The sequence below is a fragment of the Macrotis lagotis genome, chromosome 2 (genome assembly GCF_037893015.1).
Source record: "Macrotis lagotis isolate mMagLag1 chromosome 2, bilby.v1.9.chrom.fasta, whole genome shotgun sequence".
NCBI classification, from domain to species: Eukaryota; Metazoa; Chordata; class Mammalia; order Peramelemorphia; family Peramelidae; genus Macrotis; species Macrotis lagotis.
This window is the reverse complement of record NC_133659.1, coordinates 25,820,225-25,837,589: the sequence shown is the minus strand read 5'-3', so window position 1 is coordinate 25,837,589 and position 17,365 is coordinate 25,820,225. Positions and strand designations below refer to the sequence as shown.

At 41.9% G+C, this 17,365-nt stretch overlaps 1 protein-coding gene across 3 annotated transcripts in view; it reads left to right on the top strand.

Moving 5' to 3' along the window:
- ZYG11A (zyg-11 family member A, cell cycle regulator) overlaps positions 1-17,365 on the top strand; it is a 30,081-nt gene that overhangs the window by 7,495 nt on the left and 5,221 nt on the right. Inside the window, exons 3-10 of one of the 3 annotated variants that reach the window (XM_074221417.1) lie at positions 1,194-1,948; positions 3,539-3,679; positions 10,472-10,648; positions 11,822-11,886; positions 12,247-12,346; positions 12,438-12,491; positions 13,756-13,917; positions 13,997-14,044. In XM_074221417.1, the coding sequence (XP_074077518.1) occupies positions 1,194-1,948; positions 3,539-3,679; positions 10,472-10,648; positions 11,822-11,886; positions 12,247-12,346; positions 12,438-12,491; positions 13,756-13,917; positions 13,997-14,044 (1,502 nt within the window). Of the gene's footprint in view, positions 1-1,193; positions 2,038-3,538; positions 3,680-10,471; positions 10,649-11,821; positions 11,887-12,246; positions 12,347-12,437; positions 12,492-13,755; positions 13,918-13,996; positions 14,045-17,365 lie in introns of those variants that run through there. The other 2 variants (XM_074221418.1, XM_074221419.1) reach the window with 2 other exon arrangements.

Below are 17,365 nucleotides of genomic sequence, written 5' to 3'. Positions count from 1 at the left end.
CGTTTTCAGTCCCATTCAACTCGATTTGGGGTTTTCTTTCTTGGGGTGGTTTACCATTTTCTTCTCCAGCTCATTTGACAGACAAAGAAACTGAGGCCAGTGGGGTGACAGGACACAGCTAGGAAGTGTCTGAGGCCAGATTTGAACTCAAGAAGATGAGTCTTCCCAACCTCTGTTCTCTGGTGCCACCCAACTGTTCCACGTAAAAATATGTAACATAATTGAGAGGGAGGAAGATTAATACTTAGTACTGAGGGTGAGAGGAAATTCATCAGGGTCTCTGGAAGGAGGAGGCATCTGATATTTAACTTTTCTGAGGGGCTGAACTAGACATCTAGCATGATTGGTATTAATGTTAAAGTGAAAATAATTCAAATTAATTTTACTTGGAGTGGAGTTTTGGGATAGGTTTTTTCCTTGTTTTGTTGTTGTTGGTTTTTTTTTTTTTTTTTGCAAGGCAGCAGGGTTAAGTGACTTACTTAAGGTCACATAGGTAATTATTGTGTATCTGAAGCTGGATTTGAGTTCAGGTCCTCCTGACTCCAGGGCCGGTGCTGTATCCACTGTGCCACCTAGCTGGCCCTTTGGAGATAGGTTTTCAGAACATTTGTGATATCTGGTGTTTAATTGGGTGATGTCCTTGGGTTTCATGAAGTGAGAGCCCCCATTTATGCATGCAGGAGTGTATGTATGTGTATGTGTGTATGAAGAATAATTGCCTCAGCTTCTTGCCACATTTCCTAAATGATTTTCTTTCCTAAAAGCTTCAGAGGCATTGTATAGAAACTGGAAGAATAGTGTAGGGAAATTGGAGCCCCCAGAGCCTGGGTTAGAATTCTAGTCCTGACGCTTGGTCACTGTCATGTGACCATGAAGAGTAAGTTCAGGAGAGAGGGAGGGTTGAAATGTGCCATGGCCATGGTGAGGGGAACACTCAGATCTGAAGAGAGCTTTTAAAGAGGGGAAAAAAACCAATCCATCAAACTAAGACATCTGACTCACAGCTGGGTCTGACTGACTAGATAGGCTTTATCTCTTAACTTCTGCAGTGAAAGGGAAGTAGTTAATATAATCCCAGTGCCTTTCTGTGACAGAAAGTGCCTTAGTCATTCTTGTTACTGGTAGTGATTAGAATCTCACCTAGAAGGATTCACTATTTGACTGAACAGGCTTGGATTACATTTTCTTTGCAGGCAAGCTGAACGATCGAACTGTGGGCATTTTTCAAGGCAATCAGATGCAGCTGAAGCAAGTGTGCATCCGGAAATCCAAGATTTCTGCAGCCGCTTTCCACAGAGCCTTCTGCCATCACAGAATCATTGAGCTGGATGCTGCCGGTGTGAGTGCAGACCTCACCATCCCGAAGATCCTCAACGGCCTTGGCAGCAGCCCATGGTGCCGCAAACACCTCCAGTGCCTGGTGCTGAACTCAGGAACCCTGCCTGCTGAGGAGGCCCTGGCTCTACGCTTCAGCCAGCTGGCTGGGCTGCGGGTTCTCAGCGTTTCCAATATTCCTTTTCAGAACAGGGACCTGGCAGATGTTGCTTTGCTGCCGAGATTAGAGAGTCTGGACATTTCTAACACCTCGGTCTCTGACCTCTCTGCCCTCCTCACCTGCAAAGACCGACTTCGCTCCCTCACTATGCACTATCTAAAGTGTCTGACCATGACCACGCCCCAGGTCCTGGATGTCCTGAGGGAACTGCGAGGCCTGGTGCACCTGGATGTTTCCGATGACCAGCAGTTCACCTCAGACCTGGCCTTTCATTTACTGCAACAGACAGACATCCTGCCCAATATCTTGTCGCTCGACATCTCCGGTGGCAAATACATTACTGACGAGGCCGTTGAAGCTTTCGTCCGGCAGCGGCCGGCCATGCAGTTTGTGGGGCTATTGGCTACAGATGCCGGCTACTCCGACTTCTTTACTTCAGATCCTGGCTTCATGGTGTGTTCTAGCCTGACATGCAGAGGGGACTGGCTGAGTACTCTGTCTGGGGAGTGATGCCTTTCTTTCACATTGCCCAACCTGGCCTGGTAGGCCTTCTGGGGTACCTGTTTGGCATGTTTGTATGATTGGGTATTCTGCAGGCTGCCCTGACCTTGCTGAGGAAGGCCAGGAGCCATTAGGTGTGTAAGTCAGCTCCCACTTGGAACCATGGTCCAGTGGAAAGAACTGAGTTCAAATCCTGCCTGTTTACTGCCTTTCTGGGATTTGATATCTTCATCTGTGAAATGGTGGGGATTGGACTAGATGGCTTCTTAGTGCTAAAATCTTATGAAATAACCCCTGCCCTCAAAGAGCTTACCATCTCCAGTCCCATTTGAGGACATGCTTTTCTGAGCCCTCTGAAGGTAGCCTGGCTCTGTAGACCCTTCAGGAAAGGGGTGCTGTTGCTAGGAGAGAGGGGCATGGGAGTTCATGAGTTAGTTTGTGGTTACTCGTTTTGTGTTATTGACCCTCTCTCTCAATCAGGCAGGCAGGGGCCATCTAAGGAGCTACTACTCTGGGCCAGACCAGAGAAAGGCAGAAGTCTTTCCTTGCTTCCTTGGAGCTCACAGTCTAGTGATGGTCATTGCGAGTATTTATCTAATGCTTTTGAGGTATGAAAGCACTCATCAAAGATGGCCTCATTTGGTCCTCACAGCTAACCTGATTGATGAGAAAACTGAAGTAGACTGACTGGTCAGGTGACCTGTTCAAGGACACACAGCAAATAATTATCTGAGGATTTGAATTTGGGTCTTCCTGACTCCAGGTTCAGCACTCTATCCTCTGTACTATCTCAATGCCAATTAAATTGATAATCCACCTTGCGAATAGCATTTTAATCATGACATGTCATGAGTTACTTTCCATTAAACATCCTTGGATGTTTCGTTGTGATGTGGAGGTGAGGGGTTTTCTAAGACTGTGTCTGCTGAGCCCAAGCTGCAGGCTATGCTTCTGTTTTACCAGAGCCAGCCTTCATGACTCAGGGCCTTTTGGGATGAATTATCTTGGCCCTGACAAATACTGAAGAAACCATGAATCTTTACTAGTGGAAAGAATGCAACACTCATGAAATCATAGTTTTTCAAAATAGGCATTGGTGTCCATTGGAATATATTGTTCCTATCATAGACTGGAGGAAGGGCTATTTAAGAGAGACCAAAAAGTTCATGTCTTGTTTTTTTAGCCACAGCTATTCTGTAGTGCCGTTTTGGTAGTGAATTTCTTTACTTTCCCCCCCTTATCTGTTCTTGTACTATTCTTTCATATTTGCCAATTAAAAAAATAATTTAGAGACTGTTGGAATAAGTATTCAGTTGAAATGTTTTCTTAACCTTTAAGAAGGTTGAATGAGACCTTCATTATATCAGTACCTCCAAGTAGTTTTATTCTTATATTCTTAGGTACCTTTTGATTACTAATGTTCTGCGAGTCTCGGAGTCATCTCTGAAGTAACTTCTTAGATAAATTTGAAATTTTTTTTAGTGTTTTGCAAAGCTTAAGAAAGAAGGGCAACTCAAGTCTTCTGGACCTTTTGTTTTTAAGGTTGCAGGAGGAGCGAATGTCAGTCAGATTTCCGAAGCTCTGAGGAGATACAGTGAGAGAGTGTGCTTTATGAAAGAAGCCCTCATTCGACTCTTCACCCAGACATTTTATATGCAAATAACCAAGCCAGCTGTTTTAAAGGTAACACTACACTTGAGCTGAAAAGAGCATTCCTAGGAAAAGAGGAATGTATAGATTTAGCTGATGTCTAACATGGTTTAGGAAACCTGGAATCATTGGGGATTTGGTTCCTTGGGGGCACTTAAGTGCTCATTCAGTAACTTGTGGGTTGGAGAAATAACAGCCTGCTTCTTTCAAAGCTTCATTTTTCCTGTTGACCATCATCCTAATCCACACTCATGGTGTGTATGGCATGTCTGCCTTGTAGAAGGGAAAAAAGGTTAAGCTTGATAACAAGATGCCTTTGAGTTTTTAAGGAGCTATTGCTCCTTGGTGTATAACATCAGCCTGAGGGGAGGTCTTCCTGCCTATCGGGGCAGTGGGAGGCACAGAGAGGGAGGAGGGGAAGACAGGCAGTCATGGCTGCTCTTGGGCTCAAGATAGCTTATATACTTGAAGTATCTGACATATAGGGAAGGCAGCTCTGGCTTTGACTTTTAAAATCCTAACTTTGCCCAAATTTCTGCACCTCTCCATTTCTATAAAAGGAGAGATCTGTGAGGAATCATTGTACAACCTGCTTGACATTGATGTTTCTGGAGCAGATCTGGGAGACAGTGTACTTTGTAAACTGGAAAACACTCTAAATGGCAGTTGAAGGTTTTGCCCTTCTGGCCCTGGTCACTTCAGTAGTTCTTGTCTGTTTTTCTATTGATGGTCTCTGTATGTGTTAAGAAAAAATTTCCACCTTGTTTAGAAGAATGTAAGCTCAGCAATAGGGAAAAGTGAAAAGGAAGGAGAATGAGTATATAGTCCTGTAAATAGTTGTGTTGAATGCTATAGAAAATGAAATGGAAAGATAAAAACTCAGTTGGACTTGCTTATTACTGGGAATCCTTTCTCAAGCCAAGATGAGTCTTAAACACTTTGCATTCTCATTGCCTTAGCACTTTAGGGGCTCCCTAAATTGTTGGCAGTGGGGATATTGGTATGGCTGGGATATTTTCCAAGGATAGCTAGATGTTGCAATGGATAGAGCATCAACCCTGGAGTCAGGAGGACCTGAGTTCAAATCTGGTCTCAGGCACTTGACATTTCATTATCTGTTGTGACCTTGGGCAAATCACTTCACCCTGCTTGCCATGCATTCCTTGATGGCATGGAGAAGAAAGTGTAGTCATCTAAGCTCACAGCTTTATTAGGGATCTCTATAATTCCATAGAGCAGGTTAGGGGCTTAAGCTTCATATACAGTGTAAAATGTCAAAGATATTGTTATCAGCAAAGAAGTTTGTAAAAACAAGAACAAAAAAAAGTTTGTTTTGTTCTGAATTTAACTCCAAATAAATTGAACATTTTTATATATAAAATATATCAAAAGAGGAGTGTGGACAGAACTGCAAACCTCTCAAGATTCTGGCATACAGGTTTCATAGTACACACCAAACAAACACCAAGGATCCCTAGTTATATTGGAAAGATCATGAGAAATGCCTATATTAGTTGGTGAGAAAGGGAGAAAAATAAATTCAGTCATCTCCAAATAAGACATCAGAACAAGAAAAAAGGAAGAAATTCTTTTGTTTACTCAGCCATTTTTGGCTCTTGCCCCCCCCCCCCCCCGGGAGAAATTTTTAAAAAAGACTAAAAGTGGAAAATAAAAGGAATTGATAAACCAATTTTTTTAAAAAAATTAACCTCTTAGGAAAAAAAGAACAGTCACCTGACCTAGACTATCTAAACAGTTACATTTGGTCAAGCCTCCCAAAAATGAAGAATCAGTTGAGGAAGATTATTTACAGTTAGAAAAGTTGATCCCAACCCATTGTTTTGGAGATGGGCCCCTGTACGGAGAGCCTAAGTGCTGGCTTCAGATTGTATCTTTTTTTTTTTTAGGGTTTTGCAAGGCAATGGGGTTAAGTGACTTGCCTAAGGTCACACAGCTAGGTAATTATTAAGTGTCTGAGGCTGGATTTGAACTCTGGTACTCCTGACTCCAGGGGCAGTGCTCTATGCACTGCGCCACCTAGCCGCCCCAGATTGTATCATTTTGACCAGAAGTGTTACAGAAAATCTCTTAGACTCACAGGGTTTGTAAAGCCTCAGTGGCACTCTACCAGCTATGGGAAACTGCTTCAGTGTAAGAACATCTGATTAGATGGGTATATAAACCTAGTAATGTGGACATTTTCCCCGAATGATGGTGGGTCCACCTAGAGTACTGGGGATCATCCTCTAGCTTTGGGGACTGCATGCATTCTTTATCGCTGTGTCTGTGAGCTGGCCAGTTTCTTTGCCCTCTCACTCATCTTTCTGATGCCTTCATGCCACTTTTCCCATGAAGTTCTTTTGTGATGAGTTATGGCTTGACTCCCCCTGCTGTGCTTGTCATTATCTTTGGGGTGATGTTTAACTTGAATTTTTCAGATGATGCCAGGCGAGTGGGCCCTGGGCTATAATCCCTGCAACCAGGGAGGCTGAAGTTGATGTGTCTCATGTGTGCCAACACTCTACTAAGCTGATTGGGTGTTTATACTGTTTGGCACCTATTGGGTGAACCCTGGAAGTAGGGGGTCCACCAGGGCACAAGGACAGAAAAGAGCAGACCAGAACTCCCATGATGCTCAATGGGAACATTTGACCCCTGACCCCTAGCAACTTCTGTACTTCCTGAAAGAAAGAAAAAATTTATGGAGATTGAGGTATTTCTGCTGATTTCCTGAACTATATAGGATCGCAGGGAGAACTTTGCTAAATAAAAGGGTCTTTCCATTTTATAGTTTTTATGATCATGAGATATGTAAGACAGAATTCTGTATGATTATCTAAATCAGGACTGTCCAACCTTAATTTTAAAAGGTTTTTTTTTTTTGGCAAGGCAGTGTGCCCAAGGTCACACAACTAGGCAATTAATTATTAAGTGTCTGAGGCCAGATTAAAAGTTTCTATTGAAACAATAGACAATATATTTTGATTTGCCATTTTAGTGAGAGCTCTGTGGTAGCTGGGCTTTGTTTACTAAAGCAATTAGTAATTGCACAGTGGGCTGCCTTTAGGTTGGCCCTGATCTAAATAATAGGGAAGAAACCTCTTTAATAAAATGTTTATTATGAAAACAAAAAAGTAAAGAGAAAAATTTCCTCACAGTAAAAAATAACAAGTTTATGCCAACATAAATAGGCATTGGAGAAACGGAAATTTAAAAAATAAAATCTGAGTGCTTTTTTTCATTGTAGAGAGCCTCCTAGGAGGTCAGCATTGCAGGTAACTATTCTTGAGTCACCTGGGGCTCCAGTGGGTCACATGACCTGTGCCCATGGTCACAGCTGCTGGCATATACCAGCAACAAGGCTTAAAGCCAAGACTTCCTGCCTTTGAGGCCACCCTCTATCCACTACATTTTTCCATCACTTTTTTGATCCAAAACATTTCACTAAAAGTAGGTTTGAAGGGGCAGCTAGGTGGTGTAGTGGATAAAGCACTGGCCCTGGAGTCACAAATACCTGGGTTCAAATACGGTTTCAGACACTTAATAATGACCTAGCTGTGTGGCCTTGGGCAAGCCACTTTATAAAAAAAAAAAGAAGAGAAAAGTAGGTTTGAGGGGCAGCGAGGTGACACAGTGGATAGAGCACTGGCCCTTGAGTCAAGAGGAATTTCCACCTTCCTGAACTCTCAAAAAAGAATGGAGACATTAAAGGAATTCGGTTCAAAGATGTGAACTTAACGCACAAAATCATTTATGTTATTTACTAGCAGTAAAGAAAACCAAAAAAAGAAACCTCATTTGCAGTAATGACCAACTATTTGAGTCTCTATTTAAATATATGCTCAAAATCATTGTAAGTACAATTATCAAACTGCTATGACTGAAGGAAATAATACAAACTATTTTGTTTTATTTTGATTTTTGCAAGGCACTGTGGTTAAGTGACATTCCCAAGGTTCCACAGCTAAGTAATTAAGTGTCTGAGATCAGATTTGAATTCAGGTAATCCTGAATCCAGGGCTAGTGCTCTATCCATTGCAGCACCTAGCTGCCCCAATACAAATCTTTTTTATATACATTCTCATTGGATCCCGTAAACCAGAGGTTTCAGACACACTGCTCACAGTGCTTTAAAATGTAATGGGGAGGGGGGGGAGTAGTGAAGTGGTGCAAGAGATAAGAGCACTAGCCCTGGAGTCAGGAGGCCCTTCATTCAAATGAAGCCCCAGTCACTTACTTGCTCCCCCTAACAATTTAATTGGAAATATTTAACAAAATAAAAAGACAGTAAGATGTAGATAATTTTGCTGTGTGGTTTTCAAAGTCAATATAGCCCTGTGTGCAGTTTGCTGGTTTTGCAGTGCAGTTTCTCTTGAGTTTGACACCACTGTCCTTTAGAAATCCTAAGTGGTTCTGGTGTGATCTCTTATCCGTACAGACAAGGAGATTAAGTGACTTGACCACATCACAGCTAATAAGTCTACAGGGGCACAGAAATATGGATGGGATGGGGACAGGGATGGGATTTATTTGAAATAGAGAAATAACTAGCAAGTGGAAAGAATATCCAAATGTTCAGAGATAGAACTATGTAATGAGGCATGTTGGGGGGGAAAACCTGGTCTTTCAGTCTCAGACTTTAAGCCAAGTGATTGCCATCCATGCTAACTGGCTTCTGGGAGAAATTAGAGAAACAGATTCATGTGACTGAAGAGAGACTTCCAGCTAAATCCATCTGAAAAAGGTGTGCTCATTCAGCCAATAGGAAACAGAAATTGAGAAAAGGATTCGTTTTGTGAAAAATATGCCAAGAAATTGGTCACCAGTTGAATGGGAAATTAATTTAGGCCTCTATTTTATGCTGTCTTAGTGAATTGCAGTTAGATGGTAGTTTTAGACATTTTTAGAAATGTGGAAGAAAATGTGACAATAAATTGTGGAGGTAACAGACTTTTTCAAGAAAAGGGGTGTAACTAGTTGTGATTGATTTCCTTAATGTACAGTAAAAATAATGAAAAGATAAATAGTCGATTGGGGAAAGTAAGAAAGATCGAAGTATTCATGAAGAAGTGTTACACATTTCCAAAGTAATTGCTACTTCACATAAGTGGTCAAAGGTTGATCATTTTCAAGAGACACCAATTTCATAAATCACTTTGAAAACATTTTATTCACCTAACGATAGAGTGGTACAAATTAAAACTACCCTGAGATACCACCACCAACTGTCCAAAATAATTAGGGAAACTCAATTCTTCGAGGGTTGTGAAGAAGCAGGTGCATTCATGATGGTAGTGTTACAGACTATTAGAATCCTCTTGGAAAGCAGCACTCTGAGATGGGCGTGTTAGGGATGTAAAGAAATGAGTGAAGAGCAGAGCCATGTGGACTTTGAAAATGACTCATTTGTGAACAGGACTTTCAAATTAGCAAAGTCCTTTCAAATTAATGTCTTGTTTGATCCTTAAAAAAGTTTTGATGGTCTGTATTCTGGGTAGCACTGTTCCCCTTTTACAGATAAGGGAACTTAGACCTAGTGAGTTGGTGGCTTGCTCATGATCACATATCCAGAAGTGACAGCGGTAGCATTTGGTCATCAGTAAGACTTTTTGCCAAGAGAATGGGAATGAATGGGTGTAGATATGGAATAACTAGATTGTTCCAGGAGTGCCCTTCTATGCCTAAAAGGCCATGTATACATGGGCTAAGGGACCTGGGGTGTGACCCCTAAATACATTTGATCAGCTTTAAACAACTTGCCACTTTCTGGCTTTTTTGAATCAGAAAAACATAAAAGATGACCCTGCAGGGGGTCATAAGGTTTAGGGCCCTTTGTTTTACCTATGCTGGTTTTTCTGACATGGAACCTTATCATTAGAAGAGACTTTTGAGGGGCGGCTAGGTGGCGTAGTGGATAAAGCACCGGGCTTGGAGTCAGGAGTACCTGGGTTCAAATCTGGTCTCAGACACTTAGTAATTACCTAGCTGTGTGGGCTTGGGCAAGCCACTTAGCCCCATTTGCCTTGCAAAAAAGAAAAAACCTAAAAAAAAAAAGAAGAGACTTTTGAGCAGAGAATGTCAGAACTAGGATGCAAGTAACCTCTTACCTGCCAAAGAGGAAACTGAAGACCAGAGAAGGAGTGATTTGCCTGCCAATCTCACTAATTTTGCAGCAGAGCTAGATGATAAAGCCAAGTTTTCATATATTTGGTTCAGAGTATTTTTCTGGCAGACTGCAGTCTTTTGAAGTGTTTTTATCGGGGCAACTAGGTAGCACATTGGATAGAGTACCAGCCCTGGAGTCAGGAGGACCTGAGTTCAAGTTTGGTTTCAGACACTTAATAATTGCCTAGCTGTGTGGCCTTGGGCAAGCCACTTAAACTCCACTGCTTTAAATAAAGTTTTTTTTAAAGTCTTAAAAAAATAAAGTGCTTTCACAAAGCAAGAAAAATCTTCCTAAATACTGGTCAGTATTCTTTGGTTTTTCTGACTTTGTGACTCACTTTGGGTTTTCTTCACAGAGATTCTTGAGTGGTTTGCTGTTTATTTCTTCAGCTCGTTTTACAGATGAGGAAACTGAGGCAAACAGGGTTAAGTAACTTGTTCATTGCCCCACAGTAGTAAAGTATCTGAGGCCAGATTTAAGCTTAGGAAGAGGAGTCCGACTCCAAGCCCTGCCTTGATCCATTTTATGACTTCACTGCCTGAAATACCCTGAGACTTAAATAGTCGTGTTTAATTTAACATCAAGATAGAAAAAAGGAACATTGTTGTTTAACAATCATTTTGTAGTAGTAACTTTTCTTTTTTTTCATTCATCTTCAGCTTGTGGCTGTAGGAATGAGGAATCACCCTCTGGACCTGCCTATACAATTCACAGCCAGTGCGTGCACCCTCAATTTAACCCGGCAGGGTCTGGCCATGGGGATGCCTGTCCGCTTGTTGTCAGAGGTCATCCATTTGCTTCTCAAGGCCCTAAAAAATTTTCCTAATAACCAGCAGGTAATTTAATTCTTGTTTTCTTCTACTATAAATATTTGGAAGTATATTTGGAACCTTTCTATACAATTATAAATCTCACCGACCTCCTTGGAGTATGTACCTAGTCTTGACCTGGGCATTTTTGGCATTTTCTCTTGCATAATTCAAAATGGATTTCCAGGATGGTAGAATCAGTTCTATCCACCAGCAACATATCAGTGTCCAGCAGGTAGATTGAATTGAATATTTGACCTTACTCTTAAGAATAGGGAAGAAGTAACAGTGGCGGGAACCGTTAGCTTCTCTGAAGAATTTCTTATTTTACTTTATTTGTTGACCAAGGAGACCTTGTGAATTAAAGGAAGAACATGTTTGGAGACTTGTTCTTGAGTATTGCCTAACATTTTCCTCAAACCTTATTGATAAAGTGGATCTCAGTGATGTGCAAAAAAGACAGGATAGTTCAGGCATATCTGCTCCCTTCCCCTTCTTTTGCTTCATCCTTTGGTTGTCTTTCTTTTCATCTGACAGGCTCAATTATTTTTAGCTCTGCCTGTCCAAATATTTCCCAGGCCTTGAGCCCCACTTCATTCTCTTGAAGCCTTCCCTGACCACCCCAGCCCATGCACCTCTCATCTTTCTCTGACCCTTCTTAGCAGCACTTCGTTTGCCCTTTATTTCATACTTAGATGCCTATATACTTCATCTCCCCCTAAGTTTTAAGCTTTTTGAAATCTGGCTAGGCCTTTAAGTTTTCTATCCTCTCACAGTGCTGGGTCACTTGGTATCATACAGAAAATAGGTATGTAATGTGAAATGTGTGGTTTAGTCCCTGGGCAGAGACTGTACAGAAGAACAATACCTGGCCTTACTGGGCCAGAGCACTCCAAATTCTTTAACTGGACTCATTCATGTACATAGCTTATTTCTGTTACCTAGAAGGAGAGAGACGAGAGGGAGTAAGGGGCAGCTAATGATGAGGGTGGGGCCACCGACTGCTGTGGAGTGATCTCAGAGCTGTTGTCTTGGACCCCCAAGAGGATTTAGTTACTGTCGTCCCCAGAAGCCTTGCTCATCATGGACCTCAGCTGTCGCGATGCTCATGGTTGAGCCAATAAGATTGGACTTGGGTGATGAAAACTTGAAGTCTGAAATGACTTCCATCTAAAGTGACTTTCCTTGATTCCTGAATAGCTCCAGAAGAATTGTCTTCTTTCCTTGACCAATGCCAGAATTCTTCAGGATGTCCCATTTAACAGGCAAGTGTCAAAGTTCAATAAGCGCGCGTGTGTGTGTGTGTGTGTGTGTGTGTGTGTGTTTAGTAAAAGTCCTCTTCCAGGCTCTGGGAACTATCCCAAACCCATAATTTGATCATTACCTTAAAAAAATTATTTTTAATGTTTCCTAAAAAGAAAAAAATCTTCACCAAAAATAGACTTCAAATGACCATTTCCCCCATGAGCCTTAATGCCACACTTATTTTCAGATCTAAGACTTTAGGATTTGGAGATTTGTTTTTTTTTATTGTGGGTAGTAGTTAGGTCTGTTCCTCCCTCTCCCTTTCCTAACAATATTAATGTGACTTAGGGGATCAGAAAAATCAGAACTTATTGTTTCAGGTTTGATGCTGCTAAGTTTGTTATGAAATGGCTCTGTAAGCATGAAAACCCAAATATGCAGACAATGGCAGTGAGCGTCATCTCCATTCTGGCCCTTCAGGTATGGGATTATGCTTAACCAGGCTAGGGCTACATCTCTCCCAAATTTTGATGGAATGCAGATAATCACCTCTCTCCTTGTGTGCTTTCAGCTCTCTCCTGAACAGACAGCCCAACTGAAGGCAGAACTTTTCATTGTTGTCAGGGTGAGTTGACTGGCATGTTCCTTTCCTATCTTGAGTTTTCTGTGTACCTTATAATGGCCATTTACCAGGTTATAAGATTTGCTGTGGAACACTCACTAAATCTGAGGAATTAGGCTACTAGCTTTGCATTTATTTTGTGACCAGCTTGGTAAGTCCTGGCCTCTATGGCTGTCTTTTCTCCAGTGCCTCAGTGCAGCAGATATGACCATAGGTCTTACCATCTTTGCTAGTACAAGAATTTGGGAGGATCCTAGGGCAGCCTCTCACTAGAGGATGGACTAGTAGGCATGGCATGTACTTGGCTAGAGTGATCTCTTCAGCTCTGGACAGGTTGTAAGCTGTATTCATCCTGATATCACAGCTATTTTTACTGCCTGGAAGGGAGACACCATGTCTTTATAGGACCCCATAGCCCTAGGCCATTGTAGGCACTCCATCAGGATTAATGTATTCATTTGGTGAATATCGATAATCAGTTTAATGCTATATTTTCCTCCTGATCCAACCACACCACTGTAATCCAAAGGGCAATAAGCTGATACTAATGACATTAATGCTCTAGAATCCTTCAAAAGTATCTGAAAATGAGAAGTCTTAAGATTTGTTAAGCTTAGGGGGTGGCTAGGTGGCGTAGTGGATAAAGCACCGGGCTTGGAGTCAGGAGTACCTGGGTTCAAATCTGGCCTCAGACACTTAATAATTACCTAGCTGTGTGGCCTGGGGCAAGCCACTTAACCCCATGTTCCTTGCAAAAACCTAAAAAAAAAAAAATATTTATTGAGCTTAGAATTTAGCTCCAGAATTTCCTGAATTTTAATGAAGGCTTATAAGAGCTGGCTCTTTCCTTCTCTGAAGAAATTTGAAATCATTTAATCCTTGATTAGATATTCTCGCATTACATGTTAATTAAATGAACTTGATTTTCTCAAGTGGAGATGCCTTTTTAAAAGGCTGTGGACTAGGTCAATGCATGTGGCTTCTTTTCTGACCTAGAGTGCTGGCTGGGCTAGAACTTGGTCCATAAACAGTGCTGTTTGTCTTTTCATGAGAAGATGAAATAATAGATTTTTTCCTAGACTTCAGCCTGAATTGGTAACTATCATAGCTTCAATTACCTACAGAAATTGTCTAATCTAATGAAATACTTTATAGACTTTTCTTAAGACAGGGAGAGGGAGCAAATGATATCTAAGCCACAAAATCAGGTTTTTGTGACAATTTGAATTGTCAGAACATCTTATTCTTTCTCTTTTTGCTTTTGTAGGAACTCTTAGCAATAGTGAAACAGAAAACCTCTGAGAATTTAGAAGATATTACCCTTACGTTTACCCTGAGAGCACTGTGGAACCTCACAGATGAATCCCCAGCCACCTGCAAGCACTTTGTTGAGAACCATGGGTTGGCCATCTTTATCCAAGTCTTGGAGGTACCAGATCGGGTGGGCTTTACACAGAGCTCCAGTCTTCTTAATGATGCTACTGACCTTGAGGTGTTTCTTTTGACAGACTTTCCCATCAGAATCAACGATACAAACCAGAGTTCTTGGCCTTTTGGTAAGAAATATATAAATTCTATGGAGTTAATTTTGTCAACTTAATTGCAATGAATGTGAATCACATTTGAAAATTTTTTTCATTAAAATTATTAAATCAAAATGTTAGAAACCCTATGTAAGGGGAAATGCTCTATGTTGTATATTGGCTGGAAGTCCCCATGGTGATTCTTCTTGATTGAGTGACCCTGGGCAAGCCTGTTGGGCTTTGTTGAGGCTCAGCCTCCTTTTCTACAAGGTGGAAACCATCCTATTTGCCTGACGTACCTCACAGCACTCGGAAGTTGTGTGGAAAGAGGGCTCTAGAAAGGACATTTTAGGAGAATCAATTAAAACCTGAAATTAGGCATCTTTCTCTGCCAGGGACACAGTTTTCGGAACAATATGGTTGCCTGATTTCTTCCTTCTCCCTTATATCCTCTCCTGATGTCTTCTTCCAATACCTGACTGTAATATGGAGATGACCTTCAGTTCTCCAAGGCTATGCCAATGGTACACAGCCTCTGGCTGTTCCTGCCAAAGCGGGAAGGCCTCAAGGGTAGAATCAGGAATGGGCTCGCCATCTGGCTGGTTCTCAGACTGACCTATTGCCAAGTTGGCTACAGAATGATCCATGTCTTAGCACATTAATTATAGCTAACAGAGTTGAATAATGGTTGCAGCCACATCAGCGAAGGGAAGACCTGCTAATCTCGGAATGGCTTTACTGAGGGAGCTACAGAGCTAAATAAGATTCTTTGCCCCCAGGGAGCTTACAGTCTAGGATTGTTGATATGACTAAACTAGAATATGATAGAACAAAAATGGAAAGAAGTTATTAAGAACCTAATGTGTGCCAGGATATGGGCTGAAGAAACAGTGTCCATCCTTCCTATTCTCCTTGTGAGGGCAGAAAATACACATGGGCTTCTTTAGCTTTGGGGCAGATGGCAAGGCTCAGTGGTCTGTCATCTTACTGTGAGAATTCTGTCGTTGTGTGTGAACAGCTACATCTGCCCCAGAGACTTGAGAATGAGGGTTTTGGGAAATTGCAGCACCCTTTCAGATAGATGATGACCCAAGGAGTATGAGGGATGCAAGGAAGTCAAGAGCTATGTCCTTTGTGCTGCCTCGATTTGCACAGTCAAGGACTCTGCCCCTGATTTCTCTTGCTCCTGCCTGTCCTTTCTGAATACTTGGGATATTAGTTGGTTTTTTATATTTTTAGGTTCTTCTCATTTCCTCAAAGTTCAAGTTGGGTCTAATGGATAGAACCAGCCTTGGTGGCCAGCTTGGTTTTCTCTCTTGGTTTTCTCTTGGTTTTTCTCTCAGTTCAAAGAGACTTTGAAGTTTGACTTAAAGAGAAGTTGTCCAGAGTAAGGTGAGCTCCCTTAGGAGGCTGTGGAATCATTGACTTGGAGCTGGAAGGGTCCTTGAAGATAGTTTTGTCTGAGAACTTCACTCCCAGGCCCACATTGGTTAAGTGACTTGCCTGAGGTGTCCCCCCTGTGGTCAGTAGCAGAACTACGTTTTGATCATAAATTCCCCGACTCAGTCCAGCATCCCTTCTACATCACTGATGATGGTATTGTAGGAAAGGTGGAATGACCACTTAGAGCCTTGGTTCTTACATAGTTAATGTGACAGATCAAATAGTTTAAGGGGGCTCTTTCCTACATTATTACCTTTTATGGGGGGGCAGGTTTGCAAGGCAAATGGGATTAAGTGGCTTGCCCAAGGTCACACAGCTACGTAATTATTAAGTGTCTGAGACCAGATTTGAATTCAGGTACAACTGACTCCAGGGCCGGTGCTCTTATCTACTGCGTTACCTAGCTGCCCCTCTATAGTATTATCTTATTCTGAGAGAGGAGGAACGTCTTAGATTCAAAAGCCTTGGGCCAAGCACCTCTTTTTTTGTCTGTAAAATGATTGTGCTCTCTTCAGAAAGGACTTTTTAAAACTGAAAGACTATGGAATTAGGAGTTGGCAGTGGCATTATTGACGTTTGCACCAGATGTTTAGAAGAATTGGACTGTTTGCCTGGAGGTCAATAGGTCATTAATGACTGTTTTCCCAGTATTTCATCAGTTACTACACCTGGCACTTGTATCTGAGGAATGCTGAGTGAATAAGGAAAGATTCATGAATGTGATACTAGGTAGCATAGGTATGATGGAGAGCATGAACTGAGTTGTTCTCCTGGTCTTAGTGTTCTTGAGCCTTCTGAGGACAGTGTTGCTGCTCAGGCTGTGTCACTTTGGGGGGCCTGCTCAGCACACACACACACACACACACACACCCCAGGTATGAGAGAATGGGCAAGATCCTTTCTAAATGCTCGTTTCCTTCCTTCCCCTTTCATTATACATTGTTGTCCCTGCTTGAGTGGAACTTCCAAGAGCTGGGGCCATGTTCTGGTTTCCCTTGTGCCCCTGGCATATCATGTAGTGAGAGCTTACTGACTAAAGACTGAAGGTTGAGCTGCCTTGATTTGTGAAGGGAAATCCTGGCCCCTGGCCATTCAGGGCTTTTCATAGATGAGAAGACAGGAGCCCTGCTGCCCTACCCAGGGGCTGTGTATCTTCCATCTTTGCCTTGTCTGTAATGTCAAGTATTCCTGGTGGCCCATTGCCAGTGTTTGTTATCAACTGGATTTTTTTATATGATCTCGGGCTTGGTTAATTCCAGAGAAACTGTGTTATCCTTGGGTCTAGGCAAGATGGAAGGTGCTTGAGTGGTCATTCTGCCATCTGCAGCTACAGGAAATTTTTCTTTATATTGATCCTAAATTGTCTTTTTTTTGCAATTTCTCCATGTTGCTCCTGATTATGTCCTAAATGACCAATAGTAGGAGGCACTGCCAAATGACCATATGCTATTTTTGGAATGCCAGAAGGGTTTTTTGAAGGGTCCTCAGGAGGACTGTGGCTGCTTAGCCCCACCAGTGTTGTAATGCAAAGTTCTAGGTTCACTTGGGAGCCCTGTATTGGGAAAGTGAATATTCATCTATGAATTTCATATTTAATATAGATGCGTAGCAAATCTGGGTGTCAAGTGTGGGTGGTAAAGAGCCTTGTGTGTGTGTGTTCCTGGGTTCTAATCCCAGATCTGCTGCTTAGTATCAGACTTTTCTTAAACAAGTTTCTTCCTCTATGCCTCAGTTTCTCATCTGTAAAATGAGCGGGCTAGAGTAAAAGATTTCTTTAGGTGCTGAAAGAATCCCATCACCGTCTAGACAAGATGTAGGATGGTATTGGGAAAAAATTTTGAAGAAATTACAGCTGTCCAAAAGTGAATTGGTTGTGGCAGGAACGTAGTGAGGTTTCAAAGAGACTGTTTC